General features: G+C 44.5%; 2 protein-coding genes across 9 annotated transcripts in view; one reads left to right on the forward strand and one right to left on the reverse strand.

The window, feature by feature from the left end:
• The window catches only part of ENTPD2 (ectonucleoside triphosphate diphosphohydrolase 2), a 42,167-nt gene extending 33,782 nt beyond the window's left edge, over positions 1-8,385 (reverse strand). The window contains exon 1 of the mRNA XM_069943779.1: positions 8,229-8,385. Coding sequence (XP_069799880.1) covers positions 8,229-8,345 — 117 coding nt within the window. The 5' untranslated portion in view covers positions 8,346-8,385. The remainder of the gene's footprint in view (positions 1-8,228) is intronic.
• The window catches only part of LOC138766295 (amiloride-sensitive sodium channel subunit beta-like), a 159,662-nt gene that overhangs the window by 57,052 nt on the left and 76,143 nt on the right, over positions 1-26,467 (forward strand). For all 8 annotated transcript variants that reach the window (XM_069943783.1, XM_069943782.1, XM_069943785.1 and 5 more), the window contains one exon: positions 15,903-15,966. The gene's annotated coding sequence lies outside the window, so the exon portion shown is untranslated. The remainder of the gene's footprint in view (positions 1-15,902; positions 15,967-26,467) is intronic.

A 26,467-nucleotide genomic window follows, 5' to 3' on the forward strand; every position in this document is an offset into this window, starting at 1 on the left:
ACGGTTCAAGAAGTTGCAGTCCAGAAGCATCATAACTCTCGCCCCTCAGAGGAAGGGGGTATGGTAAACGTACACTCACAAGACGTGGGTATGTTGCGTGATCAACAATGAATCAGGGGTAAGGGGCAGGACCCCAGGGACACATAATAACTAAATAACAGAGAAGGAAAGAAAGAAAGAAAGAAAGAAAGAAAGAAAGAAAGAAAGAACAGGGCCCGACGCTCCAGGCTCCAACAATCCGCTCACCTTATGGATTCGTTGATAAATTGAAGTTGTAGGGTAATGCGTATGGATGTCCACGCCATGCCGCCTCTCATTGAATATTCTTTAAATTCCATAATTGGAAAGTTTGCTCCACTCTCCACCCAGGGGGTGGGAACGGTCTATCCCTCCCAGGAAAGAGTCCCATGGATCAAATATCAGTGTTACCCAAATACGGGATTCCAGTAAATAATGAGGTAGGGAGATCAATATGGCGAAGTGTGATATTTGCAATGTTCCCAAGGAGCCCATATCATGTTAAAGGTCCTAATGGAGTGTTTGCTATATGCTATAAGTTTCTCTAGGGTATAGCTATGGCATATATCCGCGATAATTTCCTCTACCAGTGGGGGAGTAGGAGACTTCCAATGCCTGGTAAGCCCAACCTTCGCTATTGTTAAGATTTTGCAATATAGGGGTTTCACTGGGGATGGAATTCCATCTAGCTGTAGAAACAGTAAGGCTTGTGGAGCAGTTAGGGATATCGAAACCCCTGTGGCCTCCAGGAGTAGACGGGCAATATCTGCCCAAAAGGATGTCAAATTGGGACACTCCCATAATACATGTAAAAGTGAGCCAACTTGGCCACATCCTCGCCAACATAGCGGGGAGGCGCTAGGAAAAATGATATGTAGTTTTTGGGGTGTATAGTACCACTGTAAGCGGATTTTTATAATATTTTCCCTGTGGGCAGATGAAAGAACAGATTTCAGAGACCACTTGTATGCTGTAAGCCATTGGGATTCCGTGAATGATTGGGAAAAAGACCTTTCCCACCCTTTTAAGGCTATGGATTTAAGAAAATCTTGAAAATTGCCTAACCACTCATAAAGAGAGCGCAGGCCTTGTTTCACAGTGGTAAAGGTGTGATATAACGAGGGGTCCCAGAAAGCTGTGAAATTGGGTCTTTCGTTGAGGCGATGTCTAATCTGGAGATACAAGAAAAATGAGGCTGAGGGTAAGTTATGTTTTTTGGTTAAATGTTGAAATTCAAGAAGTTGGCCTCTATCAAAAAGATCTTTGATTCTGGTAAGGCCCTTATTATACCAATGTGACAGTAACGTCGTTGAGGTGTGCGGGAGGATTGTAGACAAGGCAATTATGGGAATGGGTAAGTCTTGCTGTTTGTATTGTCTACCTCCCGAAGTGTGCAATTGTATCCAACATTTGAGGGTGGCTGCCATGGGGGGGGGGGGGGGGTAGTTATGAGATTGGGGTCGCTTATTCCATATGTGCATATATATTAATGTTGCTAAGGGGGATTTGCAATAGAACTCTTCTATTTGATGCCAAGGTTTATAGTTAGTTGGGGGGGGTGAGCCACTCCCGGGCTTGATGTAATAATGTTGCCCTATAGTAGTTATAGATATTTGGTACCCCTAAGCCACCAAGCAGAGGAGGTCTGATCAGGACTTTATAGGCAATATGGGGAGGTCTGTTGTTCCAAATAAATTTGGAGGTCATTGTGCGGGCCTTCCGGAAAAACCGGAGAGGAATAGGAATCGGGAGAGCCCGAAATAGGTACAGCAAGCGTGGCAACAATAACATTTTAAATGCGTCAATTCTGCCAGACCAGGATATCTCCAAATCAGACATACTGTTTGCGGATTGTCGTTTGTCTTTCAACATGTTGAAAGACAAACAGCTGTGATAACAGCGATCTGCTGCCGTTGCTCCGCCGCTATCCTCTATGGGCTGCCCGGACAATCTTGCGATCACCTGGGCAGCCCCCCCACAGCTCCCCGCGGCCTCCCCTGCACTTTCCCACTCGCTGCCAACGTGAGTAATAGCGGCACCAGTGAGCGGGGAAGGAGGAGCAAACAAGTGCTGACAGCGCTCATTTCTCATCTATGTCGCCCTGTGTAATAGGGACTTAAGTGCTGTGTAACATTAGCGATGTACGTATGGCATTGCTGGACAGCCCTGCAGTTCCAACTCAAGCTCATGTCTCCCCTTAATCCTGGCACCCAATGTAAAGTGATGGATACATAAAAATTAATTATTACAAAGTAATATAACTTTATTAAAAAAAAAAAAAAAAAAAAAAGTTGAAAAAAAATCCTTACTCTCTAGAGTACCCCTTAAAAAAATGTTTCCTTTCAAATCAACTGGTCCCAGCAAGTGCCATAGATTTGTAATTCTATAATTCTAGATATGTAATTTAAAAAAGTTCCAGTCTTCTAGTACTGATCAGCTGCTGTATGTCCTGCAGGAAGTGGTGTATTCTCTCCAGTCTGACACAGTGCTCTCTGCTGCCTCCTCTGTCCATGTCAGGAACTGTCCAGAGCAGCAGCAAATCCCCATAGAAAACCTCTCCTGCTCTCCAGACTGGAAAAATACACCACTTACCGCAGGACATATAGTAGCTGATAAGTACTGGAAGACTTGATTTTTTTTAATAGAAGTAAATTACAAATCTGTGTCACCAGTTGATTAGAAAGAAAAAAACTTTTTGTTGAACAACCCCTTTAAGGCTCCCATACACTTTATACTAAAATTGGCTTAACCTGCCACTGGCGACAGTATAACTCTTTAACAACGGACGATAGGGATGGAGAGAAGGGTCAGGCGTGATGGATTTTTACTCCCTGACCATTTTATATGGGTGGGATAATCTGGCACCAGTGCTGTCTGGTTGTGGTATACCCCTCCACATAGAGACTATGGGTGGCATTTATGAAGTCCGGCGTTTTTTACGCCGGACTTATAAATGCCCCCGCAGCTCCGGTGCTACGGAGATTTATGTAGAGGCGGACTGCCGAAAACCTTTGCCAGCTGAGGACTGGAGTAGGTTTTCGGCGTACATTTGGGCGGAACGGATGGTAAATCGCGCGGACTCTTGAGTCCGCGCCCTCCGTTCCGCCCACTACACTCCCCCTTTCCGCCCCCCTGGCGTACTCGGCGGAAAGTGCCGATTTGCAAATATTTTATTCGCAAATCGGCCATTTGCGAATAAAAAAAAATACGCAAATCGGCACTTTCCGCCGAAAATCATCCGTTCGCCGGATGATACATGTGGCCCTATATGAACACTTCCCATGTGTATAGAGAGGAAAGGAGAGATGCATCAGATCCATCCTGAATTCAACCCAACCCAACCCAACTTACAGCCTCTAGTGTGAATGAGCATAGAGGACAGCGTTGTCATATTACTCATAGAGGAATCCGGGACTTGTGGAAAGCGAGTAAAGGGAATTCTCCAGAGGGTTTAATAGTCCAAAATGTTCTGAAAACTGGATAAATGCCACAAAATAACACAACAGAGAGGAATGCAGCTGCATCTAGTAAAAACAGCCCCGGACCTATATACAGCTATGACCTGAGGTTCCCTCTGTATTAGAGAGCGGAAAGAGGGGAAGTGTGGAAGGATTAGCCCTGGACACTGCATGATCTAGAACATAGGTGTCAGTCTCACAGCCCTCCAGCAAAGCTTTGGCTGTCCAGGCATGATGGGAATTGTAGTTTTGCAACAGCTGGAGGGCCGCTGGTGTGACACCCCTGAGCTAAAAAATTTTTAGTAATGAATAAAATGCTAGGACTACAGTGGAGACTGACACACAAGAAGAGTGGCAGAGAGCAGAAACAAGAGAAGCAATCCATTCAGACTGTATGGAGTCGCTGAGTACACATGGCGCCCTGTACAGCAGCACAGAGGGTGTACAGCACACCACCATGTTTCTGTGCGCTGCTGCTATGTCCACCTATCTGGAGATTCAGGACGTCAGAACTGCTTGCAGAGAGCGGGCGGCTTTTGGGCTGGTGACATTTGTATCCTCAGGGAATCCGAACAATCTCTCAGTGTTTATTTCCCATCACATCCCGCCCCATTGTGAACATGTCAGACTGTTTATAGAAGATGCAAACCCTGATATACAACATGGACCTTACTATGCACAGCCTCTCCTCACTACTGGGGCCGGGCAACGTACACCGCGTGTTTCCACTCTCTTCTATGTTCCCTAGGGGGCCCTCTTAGAAGATGGGGGCTCTGAGAAACAACCTCGTTTTCTTCCTCCTACAAGCAGGTTCCGAATAGGGCCTTTAGGCTGGGTTCACACTGTGGTTTACGTGCCCATTTAATGTATACAGGTGGGAAAAAAAAGTGTGAGAAATACTGACAACAAAAAATGTGCACCAAGCCTAGGGCCACAGGGGGGGGGGGGGGGGGTTAGGGCTCTTTACTTAAAGGGGAAGGATCCCCTCAACAAAAGATCCCTTCAGAAGCAACAAATTGTTGTCAGATTTGTTCTGTAATAAAAGACTCCAGACCTCCATGTATCATCTGCTCAGACTATATGCCTCAGGGCTAAGGCTGCCTTCACACTGCCTTGGGGCCCTATTACACGGAGCGATAATCGCTTAAAGATTAGCTATAACGACCGTAAATGAGCGATAATCTGTCCGTGTAATAACATCCAACGATCAGATGACGAACAAAAAGTCATTCATTTTTGTCTTTGAACATGTTGAAAAAAAAACTTGGTAGTTCGCCAGTCATTTGCATATCTGTTTGTGTAAGTCGTTTGCAGATAAAACATGTTGTGTGGGTTGTCCTGAGGAACGATTAGCGACCATATAACGAAGTAAAAACGACCGTTCATAACAGTAATCTGTAAATGTAAGAACCTCAGAATCGTTTACTAGTTACCGCTAGCGAACGATCGTTATAGCGAATCTTTAAACGTGAAGAGAAAAGGGGCGCCTCCTGGTCCTGGCCTCTATGGTCAGGGTAGTAGAGTTTACAACAGGGTACAATTACACACATTCACCTGAGTTGGGCAAGAAAATAGGTACAACTTTATAGTAGGCAGACTGATGCTGACACCGCAGCCGGTCCTAGGGGGGCCACAGAGGAGGTGATCCACACTTCCTTGCATGAATCTTTAAATGACAATTGCTTCGTGTAATAGGGACTTTAAAATCTTGGAAAATGCCAATAAAAAAACACCATGGCTGAGGGTGTGGCGTTTGGTTTTGTTTTTTTGTTGCAAACGTTGGCAATTTTTCTACCATAGACTTCAATGGGATTGTTCTGGTTGACTCAAATACACCATTGTTTTGCTTATGGCGTTTTTTTCAGTTGTTTTTGTCACCTTTTGTAGTCCAGCAGCTAGGTCATGTGATGGGTGAGGGGGAAAAAATGTTCAGCACTCAAAAATGCCTAAACCACAAAAAGGATTACTCACACAAAGTCACAAACACTAAAAAAAAAGGCAGAATTTTTTTTGGGGGGCCTGAAAAACGCCAGACAAAAAGTGTGTGTGAGGGCACCAGAACCGTGACAGATATTTATAGCTCTAAGACAAAGCCACAACAATTACAGAAGTGCGTAACTAACAATTCCTTCCCCTAATCTTTTCTTATTGTTGCAATTTCTTCTTTTGCAAACAGAATAAAAACCATATAGATAATTCAGACCCCTCCCCCCCCCCATCTGCTCTGTTGGAGGACCCCCATTTCTGAGAGGACCTATTATCCCTTTCTTCAGAGTAACCCAAGCCTCAGTTATCGGACGCAATACACAAACCTCCTGTTGATTCCCTTGGGCGCAGGATTATGTGAATATTACTATACGTAGTAAAGATGATGGATGTCCACCTTCATATCCCGGGCAGCCACCATTGTAGTCACCACTGACTTCAGCTCCAGATGTCCAATTCCTAAATAGTCTGTGAATAGAGAGGGCCAGCCTCCATTTCCTCCCATTGTAAGAGGTCAATCACTGTAGGGCCCAGGGGGTCCCAAGGACAGAGGAGGATTATAAAGGGACTCTCTGGTGCGGCGGTCAAGAGCTTCTCTTCCTCCGCTTTACTGTACAGGGATTTCCCCAGTCATACATAGCATTCCAGCATAAATCAACCACTACAAGTATGATCACGTTTACCGTACACTCTGCACCCGTGGGCCCTTACTGGGACCCTGAACCCTTGTCCTCAGGAACCCCTGACCCACAAAGAGTAGATTTATATCTAACTTGTTTGTGCAGGGTTCATTTTAGGGTTATGTAACCTTTGTCTCTCCAGCTGTTGACAATGACCATTGCCGGAGCATGTTAGGAGTTATAATTTTTCAACAGCTGGAGAGCCAGAGGATGAGTAGAGCGGAACAGAGAACTAGTCAGCGGCCGCAACGTTACCTGAACGCTTGGCCTTTGACTCCCCGCAGCTACAGAGGTTGGATGCTGCCCTAGGAAGTCCTGGAAAACACGGAGTCCATAGGAAGGCATCCAACTTCTTCAGCCAGGGGGAGTCAAATGGTTAGCGTTCAGGTAACGTTGCCGAACTGTTCAGATGTTGGGCTAAACATTGGTTTAGCCCAACAAAGTTGTATGACACTAGAAGTGCCCAAATCCCCAAGGTAAAGGAAGGCCTCAAACTGCTTATATGGGACCTCCGACAACTAGATGCAACTCACTGGCATGCTACCAGATTATGGAGCATGACCAAGGGTTAAGCTAGTCAAGAATTGGCTCAACAAGCAGGAGCTGCCGGGTGCCAGGATCCAGTAGAAACGTAGGAGTAACCAGCTTATGGAGGACCTCCGGTAACTAGGAGTAAACAAGCTCATCCAGGGCCATCAGGTGCAGAAGGCAGCAGCTTCAACTGGGAGCCACCAACATACATGAGCCGTCTGAGAGATGCTGCGATATAGGGAACTCTGATAAGAAAAATGTATAAGAGTGAGGAATCTACAGAATAGACCCAGAGTAATCACCTCAAGGGGGGCTTCTATACTGGAAGCAACCACGTGATTACGGACCCCCTTAAGTCATGACATCAGTCCACTTTATGGCTGTTGCCAGGGTAAGATGTAACATGAGGCATGTCCAACAACCAAGAAGAAGATCCAACAACAAAGGACAACTGGGTATAGGGAGTCCCTGCTGAGCAGCAGATGGGGGACCTAGCACCATGTTACAGAGCTCCACCAAATGGTGGTAACCAATGTATCAGTGACCTCATCCAGGCGGTCTATGGGAACGAGCAGCTTGTCTGTGGAGATGAGCACAGACCCCAGCTATCAGCCTTCTCTACGGCCACATTTATACTGATGACCCCGATAACAGGAGATTTCTCCATCCATTATTATTCATACATCATTCATCATCTGCCAATCCCGACAGCCTCAACTTGTGCAACTACGAGACCCAACCTGCCCCGTCTGTGCTAGGTAGATAATAGAGTCCTGCAACTTTCCATTCTACTTTGTGTTCCACTTCCTCAGTGTTTCTGCAGAGGCACGCACTACTAGCATATGTCTCCCATAGGGTCTCAGTGTATAATGCACAGCACGCTACCCGCCGCATATAGGAGTCTGTTCCTCTTCCCTAGAGGTATACGGATGCACTCATCCCATAAGGACCCTCTTTTGTTTCTCTCAGATGGACAGGTTTAATGTATACACCAGGAGATTTTCCCAGCACATATGGAAAACATATGGCTGAGATGCAGCGTGCACTGGCCGAGCATCAATGACATCAGGCTGTTTAGCTCACAGAGGATTGTCTAGTCTGGATACAAGTGTAACAAACCCTCAGCTGTGAGAAGTCACCAGTATTCTAGATATTTCCATTCACAAAAAACACAAAGGGGGGAAGGGGGTGCACAATTCACACTTTCTTAGGGTGCGCCCAGGGGCAAAAAGTTGCAGGTGTTGCATAAGATCAATGCACTTTGCACCAAAGTTAAAGGTGGCTGCAAATCTGGTTGCAGCCTAATGCATCGCTGTAACATGATGGCATGCTAATATGTCCTAAATGCAGGCCATAGTGGAATCTGCATGGTATAGGAGCAGAGTGCTGATACATAGGTGGGGATTGCTACTATAGGTGGTGGGTGGGTGTCACACATGTTGCCTCCTGGAGATCAGCACCACACACACACTTAGCATTGCTATAAGGAATGTACAGGCAATTCCAAGCTGCTGTGTCACAGGCTCCTGGCTAGGCTCTCATTGCTCTCACTCACCTTATATTTGGGGGGCTCATTGATGTCCTTTGCAGGCAGGGACAGCAGCAGGATCCCTATCACCCCAATGAGGCAGAGGAGAATGGGTAAGAGCACAGCCAGCAGCTTCTTGGCCATCTCTAACAGCTGTGAGCTCTAGCTGGTCCCTTCAGCTCTTACAAGGAGAAGGAGGTGGGAGGAGGAGGAGGCAGCAGCAGACAGGCTGGGGCTCACAGGCTATTGGGTGGGAAGGTGCACAAGGTGGAAGGAGGCTGAGTGTAGGGAGTAGTGCAAGATAATGTACACAATATGCACCACAGAGAAGACACAAGACCATAGACACAGCATGCATGCACATCATAACAGTATGCGACACAGAGTATACTCAATACAGAAACCAAAGACAACATCATAGTATACATACAGTATACAACACAGAGCATGTGCATAGGAAGGAGTATACACAATACAAAAAGCACATACATGTACATCATAACAGTATACAGACAGTATGCAACACAGTATACTCAATGCAGAAACCAAAGACAACATCATAGTATACATACAGTATACAACACAGAGCATGTGCATAGGGAGGGGTATACACAATACAACACAGAGTATACACAATACAAAAAGCACATACAACAACATGCACATCATAACAGTATGCAACACAGTATACTCAATACAGACACCAAATACAACATCATAGTACACAACACACTGAGCAAGTGCATAGGAAGGAGTATACACAATACAACATGTACATCATAGTATACAACACAGAGTATATACAATACAGAAACCAAATACATGTACATCTTATCAATATACATACAGTATACAACATAGAACATGTGCATAGGAAGGAGTATACACAATACAAAAAGCACATACATGTACATCATAGTATACAGATAGTATGCAACACACAGAGCATGTGCATAGGGAGGGGTATACACAATACAAAATCAAAGACAACATGCTCATAACAGTATACAACACAGAGCATACACAATACAGAAACCAAATACAACATGTACATCTTATGAATTTGCATACAGTATACAACACACAGAGCACGTACAATACAGAAAGCACATACAGCATGCGCAGTGCACATCATGTACAAGTGTTTCTCATCCTCTCTAGCACCCCCTTAGTCACATTTCATCCGAATCTCCCCAAATCTGCCGCCCCTCACAGTAATGTAAATGCACTCGGCCAGTGGCATATTACTCTGCGATGTCACCAGCCGCCATGTAATCTCATCCATAAAGCAATAAGAGATAATGAGATGCAATAGGTGTAAAAAAAAAAGCAACCCAGGAGAAATTCAATGTTCAATGTTGAGTCAATGTTGTAGTCCATAGTTTACCCCTAATATATGCTGCCATGTAGAGATGAGCGAACCGGGTTCGAGTCGATCCGAACTTTCGGTATTTGATTAGCTGGGGCTGCTAAACTTGGATAAAGCTCTAAGGTTGTCTGGAAAACATGGATACAGCCAATGACTATATCCATGTTTTCCACATAGCCTTAGGGCTTTATCTAACTTCAGCAGCCACCCCTAATCAAATGCCGAAAGTTCGGGTTCGGATGGACTCCAGCATGCTCCAGGTTCGCTCATCTCTACTGCCATGCAATACCTACCAATACAGCGGATACTCCCTATACCATTATATTGTGTGTGCTACCAGTGTTCATATAATGCCGCCATCTACAGCACATTGAACACTGCTAGTTCGGTGACAGATAATTTTATCACACACTTTGTAATGATGTCATCCATTGCCAGTACAACAGTGCAGCGACCTACATACAATTATAATGCTGCCATCTGGATGCCGCGCCGTTAGTGCCACAGGCTACATACCGCCACCGCCTACCCCAGAACAAATAATGCTATCATCTACCCTCAGTACACTAAATAGGAGAGTAAGCAAATGTTTGATCAGTGGGAGTCCCATATCTGAGTGAGGGGCTGCTGATCCTTCTATCACACATGTGCTTGGCAGTGATGACGACACCAGGAGCGGAGGCCATTAGGACCTGTGTTATGGGGGTATGCAGCAGGCAGTCCAGGATGCGGCCTCCTATCATCTATCACAGCAGGACTACAATTCCCATCATGCTGTGGCGGCTAAAGCTGTGGCTGTCCAGGCATGATGGGAGTTGTAGTTTTGCAGCAGTTAGGGGGCAGTAGGTCGGACACCTGTGATCTAGGATATTGCAGCAGAACGTGAGATTTTGCTCATTAATAAGATGCAGAACTGAGATCCCTCCAGCGATGTGAGGAGAGGACCAGGTGCCAAAGATCTCCCCTACTCTGAGACCCGCCCTGCCGAGTGAGTGTGCCTGGGTGTGGAGATGTGGGATTGCCCATGTATATGGATGTGCAGCTCTCTGTATTATGGCTACTTAGGCTGCGTTTACACGGAACGATTATCGTGCAAATTTGAACGATAATCGTACGTGTAAATGCAGCAAGCAATCAAGCGACGAGCGAGAAATCGTTCCTTTTAAACTTTGAACATGTTCTCAAATGGTCGTTCGCAAAAAATTCGCAGATCGTTTTGTGTAAACAGTCGTTCACCGATTTAACCTATGTGCGAGATAGGCTTAAGCGATCGCAAAACGATTTTTCCGTACGATATATCGTTCCTTCTAAACGCTGATCGTTATTAAAAAAAAGTTACTCCGTGTAAACGCAGCATTTTAGAACTTGATCACACCTCGCCGTTTTGTTACCATTTTGAGGTTAGGCTGGGTTCACACTGCGTTCTTGCAATCTTTTTTTTATTTTATTTTTTTTAAATTTGGAAAAAATGAAAACATTTGTGTGCATCCATTTTGATCCATTTTTCCATCGACAAAAGCAGTCGACCTCATTTTTATGTATGTAAAAAAACGTAGTGTGAACCCAGCCCGAATAGGTCCTAGCGTTGACATTAAATGGGATTTTCCTACTACAGTTACAATGTCTGTTCATTGGGATCTCCACCATTCCTCCGGGGATCTGACACTTTGCAGAGTGATAGCAACAGCTGAGTGAGAGTCCATTAAAGGGGGATGCCATGCACATGCGTAACAAAAGAGTAGATGGATCCCCCCCCATGTCTAACACTAATGGGGGCCTTGGTGTCTGGCTAAGGCAGGGGAGGGGAACCTATGACGCTGCAGCTGTGGCTAAACTACAATTCCCATCATGCTTTAGCTTTGGTTGTCCAGGCATGATGGGAGTTGTAGATTAGCAGCAGCAGCAGCTGGAGGGCGGCAGGTTCCCCGTCCCTGTAGTGATCAGACAGTGGCGCCATTTCCTGTAGAGTCTTTCAGCTGTAACTGGGAGGTGGATGATGGCATTAATTGTACTGGGAGAGGGTGGTGACATGAATTATACCGGGGTGTAAGGCAGCAGAGATTTTACTAGGCGTGGGTGGCGGCATTAATTGAAATGTATGTAGGTGGCAACATATTTTGTACTGGGAGTGTGTGGCATTAAATGTACCATGGGTGGTGGCATTAATTATGATGTGTGTAAAGAATAATTGACAACAACCTCAGGAATGAGGCCTGGTAACCTATGGAGGTGATTGATGGTGGTCTGCGGAGTGTTCATTGCAGTAGGCATTGTATAGCGGTGTAAATTAGAAGGAAACCATGAACCTCCACATTGATCGAAACAAACTTTCTCATCTATTGTATGTTGTTATGTGTGGATTTGCTCTAAATTTTCCAGTGTTCTATGAGGCCAGTAATAACCTGTCTGTAGTCGCGGTCCTGCAGCTATGGATGTGCACCCACAACCATCCACATTTGCACTGACCCCTTCCTTCGGAATAGCTGATCGGTGTAAATATGGCTTCCACAATGGCTTGACCATTTTATGGTGGCACAGATCAGGCCCCAACACGTGTGAGCATAAGGACATAGAAATAGTACCACATACAGCCTGAGGACAGGAGTGGCACTGTTATAGAAAAAAAAAGCAGACTTTTTTTTTCTAATTTAGGAAACCCTTTTAATAGAACTGTATGAGAAGACTAGGAAAGTGTTCAGTAAACCTTTCTGTATGGCCAGCTTTAGAAATGGGCCCTATATATATACAGTGGTAACTTGGATGAGGGTGCCTTCACACACACCAGATCCGCAGCAGATTGGATGGTGCAGATTTGATGCTGTGTTAAATTATTTAGATTAAATCCGCTGCGGATCTGCTGTGATAAGGTGTGTGTGAAGCTACCCTAAGAGCGTTTTGTAAGAAGAACTGGGTGGGATGGGAGTGGGTGAGGAGGGGCATGGCCTGTATATTGGGGTCTACAGCCCTGTACTCTGACCAAGGAATTCTCCCTCACCTTCCAAATCATAGCAGAACCACTTCAGGCTGGGGCTGCATAAGGGGACAGGACTGTGGAGGTAATCTCTTCATAGCTTTAACCCCCCTCTTCCCGGACAGAGAGAGCTACATTTATGTGCCCACATCTGCCCTGCTCATACCTTTATGCTTCGTGCAGCCTCGGTCAGGCCTTGTTTCCCATCCTCTCCATTCTTGCTGTAATTTGCCTGCACTTACACTCAGCTATACACACTGCTGCTATAATGTGGCTATACACACTGCTGCTATAATGTGCCAGCACTTACACTCAGCTTTACACACTGCTGCTATAATGTGCCTGCACTCACACTCAGCTATACACACTACTGCTATAATGTGCCTGCACTCACACTCAGCTATACACACTGCTGCTATAAGGTGCCTGCACTCACACTCAGCTATACACACTGCTGTATAGAAAAGATTCTGTCACTGTCCTCCTGCGCAGCTCTGTGATTCTTACTTCCTGATTGGTCCACGCTGAACACACAACCCTTCCCCATTATCATGTGACCACACAGACCTCTGACAGCAGCCCTGCTTCTCTATTCTAGCCTGTTGTACTACGCTACTGCATTATGGGATCTGCAGTTCCATCCTGTATTTACAGACTGCTGCTGTGTTATCAGGGTTATACAGTTACTATACATTATACACCACATGCTGATTGCTATACTGTACAATAACTTATATATCACATATCCAGCTGCTGCTGTGTTTTCAGGGTTATACAGTTACTATACATTATACACCACATGCTGCTATACTGTACAGTAACTTATATATCACATATCCAGCTGCAGTGTTATCAGGGTTATACAGTTACTATACATTATATACCACATGCTGCTATACTGTACAGTAACTTATATATCACATATCCAGCTCCTCTGTTATCAGGGTTATACAGTTACTATACATTATATGCCACATGCTGCTATACTGTACAGTAACTTATATATCACATATCCAGCTGCTGTGTTATCAGGGTTATACAGTTACTATACATTATACACCACATGCTGCTATACTGTACAGTAACTTATATATCACATATCCAGCTGCTGTGTTATCAAGGTTACACAGTTACTATACATTATACACCACATGCTGCTATACTGTACAGTAACTTATATATCACATCCAGCTGCTGTGTTATCAGGGTTATACAGTTACTATACATTATATACCACATGCTGATTGCTATACTGTACAGTAACTTATATATCACATATCCAGCTGCTGCTGTGTTATCAGGTTATACAGTTACTATACATTATACACCACATGCTGCTATACTGTACAGCAACTTATATATCACATATCCAGCTGCTGTGTTATCAGGGTTATACAGTTACTATACATTATACACCACATGCTGATTGCTACACTGTACAGTAACTTATATATCACATATCCAGCTGCTGTGTTATCAGGGTTATACAGTTACTATACTTTATATACCACATGCTGATTGCTATACTGTACAGTAACTTATATATCACATATCCAGCTGCTGATGTGTTATCAGGGTTATACAGTTACTATACATTATACACCACATGCTGCTATACTGTACAGCAACTTATATATCACATATCCAGCTGCTGTGTTATCAGGGTTATGCAGTTACTATACATTATACACCACATGCTGATTGCTATGCTATACAGTAACTTATATATCACATATCCAGCTGCTGTGTTATCAGGGTTATACAGTTACTATACATTATACACCACATGCTGATTGCTATACTATACAGTAACTTATATATCACATATCCAGCTGCCGTGTTATCAGGGTTATACAGTTACTATACATTATATACCACATGCTGCTAGACTGTACAGTAACTTATATATCACATATCCAGCTGCTGTGTTATCAGGGTTATACAGTTACTATACATTATACACCACATGCTGATTGCTATACTGTACAGTAACATATATATCACATATCCAGCTGCTGCTGTGTTATCAGGGTTATACAGTTACTATACATTATATACCATATGCTGCTATACTGTACAGTAACTTATATATCACATATCCAGCTGCTGTGTTATCAGGGTTATACAGTTACTATACATTATATACCACATGCTGCTATACTGTACCGTAACTTATATATCACATATCCAGCTGCTGTGTTATCAGGGTTATACAGTTACTATACATTATACACCACATGCTGCTATACTGTACAGTAACTTATATATCACATATCCAGCTGCTGTGTTATCAGGGTTATACAGTTACTATACATTATATACCACATGCTGATTGCTATACTGTACAGTAACTTATATATCACATATCCAGCTGCTGTGTTATCAGGGTTATACAGTTACTATACATTATACACCACATGCTGATTGCTATACTGTACAGCAACTTATATATCACATATCCAGCTGATGCTGTGTTATCAGGGTTATACAGTTACTATACATTATACACCACATGCTGATTGCTATACTGTACAGTAACTTATATATCACATATCCAGCTGCTGTGTTATCAGGGTTATACAGTTACTATACATTATACACCGCATGCTGCGGTGGTAGGCGGTCCTACGTTCATGCAATGCATGAACGACAGCCGTTGTTTGGCACTCAGAAACAATGGCCGTGAAAATTGCATTGATTTTAGTGCACAACGACCGGAAATAATTGACATATGGCCGTTGTTTGCATTGGCTTGCAGTACCTTTTTCTATGACTAGAACGGCTGTCATTTTCATTGCAAACAATGGCCGTTCAGTGGCCCATAAAAACTAGGTTGTGTGAACATAGTCTTATATACTGAATCTTTTCCCACAATGACATCTATCAATCTCCTCGGCCGCTCCTGCTCTATAACATGATGCCTGTATATTATATAACACGTTCTTTGTGAAAACGTTGCCTCAGGGTGCAGGCAGAGCAGGTGGAGAACCGCTCCTCGCAACAGACAATACCATAAAGGAAAAACATACACACCAGCATCAATTATAAACAACACGGTATACATGTGGTTTAGCTGCAGCAGGACTACAACTCCTATCATGCCTGGACAGCCAAAGCTTTGCTGTAGTTTTGGAGCAGCTGTGAGGTTACAGGTTCCCCATCCCTGTATTAGAGGTTAGAGATCTATGTGTAATGGTCACCTATCACATTTGTTGGCTCTGCTGATGTCTCGGCTGACCTGTTCCCCTGATGAAGCCGCTGTCCCACAATTGCTCTTTTTATAGATATCCTGTGCGAAATATTCAGCGATACTGAGGTGCTAAGCTTCTGATCTGTGACATCTGTCTCGTTTTATTTGCAGGTCATATGACTCACACGCCTAGAATTGTCCTATGCCAGATTCCATAGCACCTCCAGATCAGCAGGTAACAGTCCTCAAGGAGTTAGTAAAACCCGGTGGATTACTACCAGAAATAGCATCACTTATGGCTACGGGTTGTTTCCTTTATTATAGCTCAGCTTCATTAAAAGGGTTTTCCAGCGAAAATCTTTTTCTTTCAGATGAACTGGTTTTTGAAAGTTATATAGATTTCCTTCTATTTAAAAATCTCCTGTCTTCAAGTACTTATCAGCTGCTGTATGTCCTGCAGGAAGTGGTGTATTCTTTCCAGTCTGACACAGTGCTCTCTGCTGCCACCTCTGTCCATGTCAGGAACTGTCCAGAGCAGGAGAGGTTTTCTGTTTCAATATTTTTTATTGAATTTTTTCAATAGAATTTTGCAAACATAGCAAATTTTTCCAAACAAACACGGACAATATATATAGCACATAGTATAGATAAAGTATAAAGAAAGGCAAAGAAAAGTAAACAATTATAAGGTAACATATATTCAAGCAATATTTTCTATGGGGATTTGCTGCTGCTCTGGACAGTTCCTGACATGGACAGAGGTGGCAGCAGAGAGCACTGTGTCAGACTGGAAAGAATACACCACTTCCTGCAGGACATACAGCAGCTGATAAGTACCGGAAGACTGGAAATTTTTAAATAGAAGTAAATCACATATCTAAATAACTTTCTGAAATAGGTTGATGTGAATGTGATTTTTGCCGGAGTACCCCTTTAAACCTAATTGACCCAAACTGATTCAAGAGAATACGCCACTTCCTTCAGGACATACAGCAGATGATAAGTACTGGAAGACTGTGAATTTTTAAATAGAAGTAAATGTTCAGTGTTTGGAGACCCATATTACAGCGACTAGTTCAGATGCTGGAGGTAGAGGAGGCCTGCACGGGGGGGGGGGGGGTTCCATTCCTCCCCGTCTACGAACTGAACATTTTTTTTTTATTTGTTTTCTCCATTTGATCTAAAAATACGTGAAATTCTCAAATTTCTCAGGATTGTGAAATTGTAATTTTGGTTAATTATTTGCATTCTGCCAATTTTGCGGTCTGTGCTGCTCTGCATTGTCGGCAAAGATGAGTGTCTTGTCTAGTGGTCTGTAATGTGTGCCATTACGGCACAGCAAAGAAACGTCATTGTTGCTCAACAGGGGGACATTAATACAAGAAGCTTCTTGTTTCCTTATACAGAGAGCGGCTTTGTATCAGTGACCAGACAGACGTTTCATCTCAGAATCTCTGTGTGATTATAAATGATGCCAACATCACTTCAAGGAGTCTTAGGGCCCTAAGCCAGCGTTTCCTATTTAAGGTCATCTTGTACTATATATATATATATATATATATATATATATATATATATATACTGTATATCCTATGGGTTATTCACATAGGAATCTTCTTTAAAGCATTAGTGTCAGATAAATCAGAAGTCCCACTGGTGAGACCCTCTGCCATCCCGAACTGTAGCCGAGTAAAGTGTGCGTCAATGCAATCCAATCCCCACCTGGACAGGAGATCTGACTCATTTCCTCCATAGGTTAAAATGGAGTGATTTAATTGACAGATGGCTATATGTCAAGATTGCAGCAGGTCTCAGGGGTGAGACCTAATGTGATGCTTAAAGCGACTCTGTACCCACAATCAGACCCCTCAAACAGCTTGTACCTTCAGATAGCTGCTTTTAATCCAAGATCTGTCCTGGGGTCCATTCGGCAGGTGATGCAGTTATTGTCCTAAAAAAAAAATTGTAAGCTTGCAGCCCTGTGTCAAATTGGTGTGGCCTAGAGCAGTGATTTTCAACCTTTTTTGAGCCGCGGCACACCTTATATACTTACAAAAGTCCCGGGGCACACCACCAACCAAAATGGCACAAAATGACACTAAAACAGTACATATTATACATATAGTTAATAATATAGATTCTAAATGTATTTATACTCACTCAGTGTGAAACCTGGGCCTGTTTTCTTCTCCCCCCTGTGCTTCTCTCCACCATACTTCTCCCCCCTACTTCTCTCCTGTGCTTCTCTCCACCATACTTCTTCCCCCTACTTCGCTCCTGTGCTTCTCTCCACCATACTTCTCCCCCCTACTTCTCTCCTGTGCTTCTCTCCACCATACTTCTCTCCCCCCTGCTCCTCTCCACCATACTTCTCCCCCCTACTTCTCTCCTGTGCTTCTCTCCACCATACTTCTCCCCCCTGCTTCTATCCTGTGCTTCTCTCCCCCATGCTTCTCTCCTGTGCTTCTCTCCATCATACTTCTCTCCCCCAAACTTCTCTCCCCCAAACTTCTCTCCCCCCCTGCTTCTCTCCCCCATCCCCATGTTTCTCTTCCCCCTGTTTCTCCCCCATCCCCATGTTTCTCTCCCCCATCCCCAGGTTTCTCTCCCCCATCCCCAGGTTTCTCTCCCCCCCTGTTTCTCCCCCATGCTTCTCTCCCCCATCCCCAGGTTTCTCTCCCCCATTGTTTTCTCCTGTTTCTCTCCCCCATCCCCAGGTTTCTCTCCTCCCCTTCCTCCCCACCTCCTCCCACATGGTCGCCGCTGCTCTTCGCCTCACCTACTGGCCGCCCGTAGGGCCCGGACGTGCTCCTCCAATCAGCGGAGACTAGGAGCGTGGTGCGCTGATTGGATAGGAGGAGCACGTCCGGGCGCTACAGGCGGCCAGTAGGTGAGGCGGACAGCAGCAGCGGGGCGATCTGCAGGGGCACCATAGTTTGGGGAACTTTCCCCGTGGCACACCCGACCATGTGTCGCGGCACACTGGTTGAAAATAACTGGCCTAGAGTGTGTGTCCGCCCTAGGATTGAAACACATCTCCGTCCCTCCTCCCCTCTCTCCTCATCATTAGGAATGCCCCAAGAACAAGGTGCTGAAAGGGAAGAATAGGAAAAATACTGCCCAGGGCATGATAAGGAGGGCGGGAAGTGGGGGAGGAGGGATGGAGGGGCGGTGCAATCCTAGGGAGGACACACACTCTAGGCCACGCCAATTTGACACAGGGCTGCAAGTTTAAAAGTTGTTTTTTAGTACAATAACTGCATCACCTGCCGAATGGACAGATCTTGGATTAAAAGCAGCTATCCGAAGGTACAAGGGGTTTGGGGAGTTAAAACTGTGGGTACAGAGTTGCTTTAAAGTGAAACTATCAGTGGAATCTTACCTGCTGATATCTCCCTTTTGCGCACAGGGACCTGAGGATGAAGGTATGTCTCTAACTTTCATGCTCAGCACTGTTCCTGTGCAGTCTTAAAAAAGTAGTTTACAAAAAATGATTATTGGCCCCCCTGCTAGGCGCTGGCGCGTATACTCACCGCAGCTGATCGGTGTTGCTGCTGTGACTCCTCTTCTGTTTACTGTGATTTAACGCCAGAAGTCACACGCTTCCATAGAGAATACATTAAAGTGCATGCGATCACAGGAGACAGAAGAGGAATCACAGCAGCGGCTAACGTGAGCACGTTCTGAATTTGATTGGTGCCGCAGGACCGGAATGAAGCCACGCCACGGGACACCAATCAGCTGCGGTGAGTAAACATGCTAGTGCCTAGCGGGGGGGGGGGGGCAATGATAATTTTTTGTGGACTGCTTCTTTAAATTATCCAGTGCCCAGTAAGGCTGGTGGGAGCACTGCCCCACCCCCAGAGTGTCGATTCACCCCACCTCTGGACGGCCTGCTCCACTGATAATCATTAGAAGGGGAGGAATGGCCCTCTGAGGATGGGGCAGTGCTCCAAATGGCCTTAACGTAAAGAAGACTATAGTAAAACTGCATGGGGACGGCACCGTGGATAAGGTAAGACACATACCTTTATTCTCCGGCGCATGTCAGCAGGTTAGAGTCGTCTAAGGCTGGGTTCACACTATGTTTTTGCAATCCATTAGTTTGCTATATAACTAGAGATGAGCGAACCTGGAGCATGCTGGAGTCCATCCGAACCCGAACTTTCGGCATTTGATTAACGGTGGCTGCTAAAGTTGGATAAAGCCCTAAGGTTATGTGGAAAACATGAATATAGTCATTGGCTGTATCCATGTTTTCCAGACAACCCTAGAACTCTATCCAAGTTCAGCAGCCCCAGCTAATCAAATGCCGAACGATCGGGTTTGGATGGACTCGAACCCGAACTCGGTTCGCTCATCTCTAAATATAACTACTATAACACGAAATGGGAAGGTAGACTGGGTGGGGGAGCACTACGGCTCAGTCTCTCACGCACCTGGGCTCTAATAGGTAGACAATAGTATCTTGGGCAAAGTCTGATAGGCTGAAGGTGGTGCTCCAATAAAGCAATGCAATACAACAGTAGAAGAAAACAGATCGGCACTCACCGTCCAGTAGCCAAGTCCGGTTTATTCCCAATGCATATTCATGACATGCAGGGAGGGGAGGTGAGGGAGCAGGCACGCTCTCACTGAACGACTACGCACGTTTCACGCTTAGCAACGCATCTTCCGCCTTACAACCGGAAGATGCGTTGCTAAGCGTGAAATGTGCGTAGTCATTCAGTGAGAGCGTGCCTGCTCCCTCACCTCCCTGCATCTCATGAATATGCATTGGGAATAAAACGGACTTGGCTACTGGACGGTGAGTGTGAGGATATAACTACTATAATACTGCTCCTATATACAGGAATATAACTACTATAATACTGCTCCTATATACAGGAATATAACTACTATAATACTGCTCCTATATACAGGAATATAACTACTATAATACTGCTCCTATATACAGGGATATAACTACTATAATACTGTTCCTATATACAGAAATATAACTACTATAATACTGCTCCCTATATACAGGAATATAACTACTATAATACTGCTCCCTATATACAAGAATATAACTACTATAATACTGCTCCTATATACAGGGATATAACTACTATAATACTGCTCCTATATACAGGGATATAACTGCTATTATATAGTGATATGTATAGATGTTATGTATGTTTGCTCTTGCTCTGTAATCCGCAGGTGCTGAGTTCTATGACCACCTGTTTCCTCTGGAGACGACTTATCACCTTATATATGTTGCATCTCGCACCTTCTCACTGCACTCTCCTCCTCCATGGTTGTGCTCATAGTTTTATAACCAGGTATAATACAAGTCTCCTGTAGGATCATGTTACTGTTCTACAATGTGATGGTTTATTTACCTTCAGTGGCGGTCTTTGGCACCAAGCACACCAAGCGATCGCTTGGGGCCCCCAACATCCAGGGGGGCCCCCACGCCCCGCTCTTATGCTCAAGACCGCTGGACAGGGTCGCTGCCCCGCTCGCTGCTGCCATCTGAACTGTAACTATAAGCATTCGTAATGAGCGCACAGGGGGAGCACACAGGGGTCTGTTTAACTGGGGGAGCGCACAGCGGTGGTCTATATAAATGGGGGAGCACACAGGGGGGCTAAATCACAGGGGGGCTATAGACTACTGGGGCTTCACAAAGAGGTCTATATACTACTTGGGGCAGCAGAATGGGGTCTATATACAACTTGGAGAGCACACAGGAGGTCTATATCCAAGTGGGAGAGCACACAGATGGGCTATATACTACTGGGGGAGCACACAGGGGGTCTATATACAACTGGGGGAACATACAGGGGGTCTAAATACCACTTGTGAGGCACACAGGTGGTCTATATATAACTGGGGGAGCACACAGGGGTCTGTATACTACTGGGGCAGCACACAAGGGGTCTATATAATACTAGTGGGGCACACAGGGGGTCTATATACTACTGGGGGAACCACACAGGGGGTTTATATACTACTGGAGGAGCACACAGGGGTCTATATCCAAGTGGGGGAGCACACAGGAGGTCTATATCCAAGTGCGGGAGCACACAGGGAGGCTAAATACCCCTGAGGGAGACACAGGGGGCCTATATACTAGTGGGGGAGCACACGGGGTATATACGACTGGGGGCAGCACACAGGGGGTCTATATACAACTGGGGCAGCACACAGGAGGTCTATATACTTCTGGGGGAGCACAAAGGGGGCTATATATAACTGGGGAACACACAGGGGTCTATATACTACTGGGGGAAGCAAACAAGGGGTATATACTATTGAGGGCAGCATACAAGGAGTATATATTACTGGCGGTAGCGCACAAGGGGTATATACTACTGGGGGCAACACACAGCGGTCTATTGTTTTGGAACGCATGTCGAGGGGGGGGGGCCCCAGACATAACTTTGCTTGGGGCCCCAGAAATGCCAAGACCGCCCCTGTTTACCTTTACATCTTTTATTCTATTGTTCTTATAAAGAGTTAAGGTTACATTATATCTTCTCAATTCCTATCTATAGCTGCTTCACATTTTGTTTGGTAACCCTTGGAAACACACAGCATATTAGCCCCACCCCTCTGCCAGTCATGTGACCTAACTACCCAGTTATATCCTTGAAGCTATCTTCTAGTTGCTGATTTTAGGGTAATAAAAGATAATCAAACCCTGAGTTTTACTGGAGATAAAATGTTGAAAAGTAGAGTTTTCTTTTTAAAGGGGTACTCTAGAGAAAAAAAAATATTTTCAAATCAACTGGTGCCAGAAAGTTATACAGATTTGTGAATTACATCAATTAACAATCTCCAGTCTTCCAGTACTTATCAGCTGCTGTATGTCCTGCAGGAAGTGATGTATTCTCTCCAGTCTGACACAGTGTTCTCTGCTGCCACCTCTGTCCATGTCAGGAACTGTCCAAAGCAGCAGCAAATCCCCATAGAAAACCTCTCCTGCTCTGGACAGTTCCTGACATGGACAGAGGTGGCAGCAGAGAGCACTGTGTCAGACTGGATAGAATACACCACTTCCTGCAGGACATACAGCAGCTAATAAGGACTGAAAAACTTAAAGGGGTTGTCCGGCGATAAAAAATTATTCACAGAATAACACACATTACAAAGTTATACAACTTTGTAATGTATGTTATGTCTGTGAATGGCCCCCTTTCCCGTGTTTCCCCCCACCCACGCTAGACCCGGAAGTGTGGTGCATTATACTTACCGCATATCGTGTCGTCCACGGTCTCCGATCGTCAGCAGTGACGTCTTCTTCGGGAGCTTGGCGGATCTTCCCGAGTGCCGGCCGCCCTCTGCAGCGTCATCCGAAGCTCAGCCGCGATTGGCTGAGCATAACTGTGCTCAGCCAATCGCGGCTGAGCGGCTGATGACGCGGCCACGTCATCAGCTGCTCAGCCGCGATTGGCTGAGCACAGTTATGCTCAGCCAATCGCGGCTGAGCTTCGGATGACGCTGCAGAGGGCGGCCGGCACTCGGGAAGATCCGCCAAGCTCCCGAAGAAGACGTCACTGCTGACGATCGGAGACCGTGGTCGGCACGCGACAGGTAATGTATAGCGCACCACACTTCCGGGTACACGGGTGGGGGTGGTGGGACACGGGGAAGGGGGCCATTCACAGACATAACATACATTACAAAGTTGTATAACTTTGTAATGTGTGTTATTCTGTGAATAATTTTTTATCGCCGGACAACCCCTTTAAATTAACCCTTAAATTAACCTCTATAATTTCACTCAAGCTAATAAGAGACATAAGAGAAATGTGATCTTCTGTAGGGTGTTTGGAGAAATAAGGATCCTTGTATAAGTACATGGTGCCTGGACCCCTGCAGTCCCCCTCCCCCTGACTGTGAATCATAGGACTCCCCCGTGCGATACTCTCACTGGGCCTCGTGCCCGGAGCCTGCTTCATTTCGCTTGTTACCATGACACAAAATACCTTGTTAGGCAGCGAGTGGCACAGAGGAGGAATGTCAATGGAGACAGAATTTCCAGGACCTGCAGCTCCATCCAGGACACAACCTTGAGATTCACACATTATAGTAATATATAGGCCTCATCCTGCAATATTATATATCACACCAATGAGGCATGGGATGCAGAAAATGTCTGCCTCCTATACAGTATACTGATAATAGAAGCAGTATTATAGTAGTTATATCCCTGTGTATATTAGCAGTATTATAGTAGTTATATTCCTGTATATAGGAGCAGTATTATAGTAGTTATATTCTTGTATATAGGAGGCAGTATTATAGTAGTTATATTCCTGTATATAGGAGCAGTATTATAGTAGTTATATTGTATATAGGGGCAGTATTATAGTAGTTATATTTTTGTACACAGGAGCAGTATTATAGTAGTTATGTGTAGTGGGGAGAGAAAAGCGTCCGGCACTAGCTGATAATGGGAACACTGAGTAAGGATATACAGGACAGGAGATACGCGGCTGAAAGCGATAGTGTCCTTACCACTGAGTTGCGGTGCAGAGGCTAAACAAAGGGGAGCAAATGACAATGTAGAGAAATAGAGTCTCGCACTCACCAACTTCAAAGATGCAGGTGGTTTATTACAGACACATCGGAGCTAGTGCAGCAGGGAGAGGGAAGGTGGAGAGGCAGGTGCGTTCACAGAGGAGCAACAATGTTTCACGCCCACTGAGGCGCTTCGTCGGGCTAGCCTCAGTGGGCGTGAAACATTGTTGCTCCTCTGTGAACGCACCTGCCTCTCCACCTTCCCTCTCCCTGCTGCACTAGCTCCGATGTGTCTGTAATAAACCACCTGCATCTTTGAAGTTGGTGAGTGCGAGACTCTATTTCTCTACATTGTCATTATAGTAGTTATATTCCTGTATATAGGGGGCAGTATTATAGTAGTTATATTCCTGTATATAGGAGCAGTATTATAGTAGTTATATTCCTGTATATAGGAGCAGTATTATAGTAGTTATATTCCTGTATATAGGAGCAGTATTATAGTAGTTATATTCTTGTATATAGGAGCAGTATTATAGTAGTTATATCCCTGTATATAGCAGCAGTATTATAGTAGTTATATTTTTGTACACAGGAGAAGTATTATAGTAGTTATATTCCTGTATATAGGGGGCAGTATTATAGTAGTTATATTTTTGTACATAGGAGCAGTTTAGGAGGAAATGATATAGTGTGACTTGTTTGAGTTGCTTATATAATGTGCAGGTGAAGCAGGAGGGGATGTGATCTGTATTGATGTAAAGGAGTAAGTAGTAATTGTGACATATATTGGGGCAGATTATAGCGCACATGCAGACCTGCTCACAGCCATCATAGATGTCAGTTTCTTGGATAAGGAAACGTTGCCAATATAATTACACATGTGCGGCCCTTTAATACGTTCGGTGCATTTTATCTCATCGTATTACGGATTAAGTCTAATGTGGAAAACGTCAGCCAATAAATCTCCCCATGTGTTTTTTATTTAACCACGATTACTATTTAATTCTTTCACTTCCTCCGTTGACTTTGTGGTTTGGAGACATTAATGTACAGTGTGAATGGCGGAGAATCTGAGCTCGTCTGTCACTAGTGATTGATTTGACAGTTTTGCTAATTGCTTGAAGTTCCGGTTTTCTGTGAATTACAGATCCAATACTGAAGAGGAGAAATCCTTATTATTCACTAATCATCTTGTATAATTAATTTCTGTCACATTGCATGATGGGAGTTGTAGTTTGGACAATTTTAGGGTGTGTTCACATACAGTAGATTTGCTCTAGTAAAGGCTGTGACTGTCTTATGGGAATAGAGACTGCACTATGTATGTTCCCTCTTTCAGATGAATAGAACTGATCTTCAGTTGCAAACATTTCTGCAACAAATCAGCCATGTGTGAATATGCCCTTAAGCAGTATCACATGTGACTAAAGGCTGCCGTTAATTTCAGAAAGTTGTCGGCTGAACGCTCATTTAGCCAGCAGCTGTCTCTCGCGATCTCCACATACACAATCAAGCTCAACCAAGTGTATATACGGTAGGGCTAGAGGGGAGAAAGCCGCTGCCAGACTCCTCTGGCTGCAGCATATCTCTCCAAAAACTAATGCTCGACCCTTCTGTCCCCCATGAGTTGGGATGCCCCCATATCCATCAGATGTTTGCATCTAATGTGTTAGGATAACCTAGTAAGTAACACCCCTAGTCCAGCGATGTGATGAAGCAAGATGAATTCAGCTTATTTGCTAAAACCATCCACGTGCACACACAACAACAATACTTTCCACAGAAGAATGTCTATGTGTTTCAGCTGTGTTATGCACACTAAGGGCCCTTTTACACAGAAAGATTATCTGACAAAGATTTGAAGCCAAAGCCAGGACTGGATTTGAAAAGAGGAGAAATTTCAGTGTTTCCTTTATGACCTGATCTCTGTTTATAGTCTGTTTCTGGCTTTGGCTTCAAATCTTTGGCAGATAATCTGTCAGATAATCTTTCTGTGTAAATGGACCCTTCCTCATGGCTTCAGGGAAGATGTTTACCTGGGGATAGTATGGTTGTTTGAGCATGAGGATGGTTTTAGCAACTAAACTGAACTCATAATACTGTTAGTGTTGAAGAACCATGTGTTTTATTTGAGTTTTGTATATCAGTATTATATGAACACCGTATGGTGATATGTGTGAACTATATAACGGTATTACTAAAGGATTGCTTAGCTAAGG

This window comes from Dendropsophus ebraccatus, chromosome 10 (assembly GCF_027789765.1).
Source record: "Dendropsophus ebraccatus isolate aDenEbr1 chromosome 10, aDenEbr1.pat, whole genome shotgun sequence".
Classification (NCBI taxonomy): Eukaryota; Metazoa; Chordata; class Amphibia; order Anura; family Hylidae; genus Dendropsophus; species Dendropsophus ebraccatus.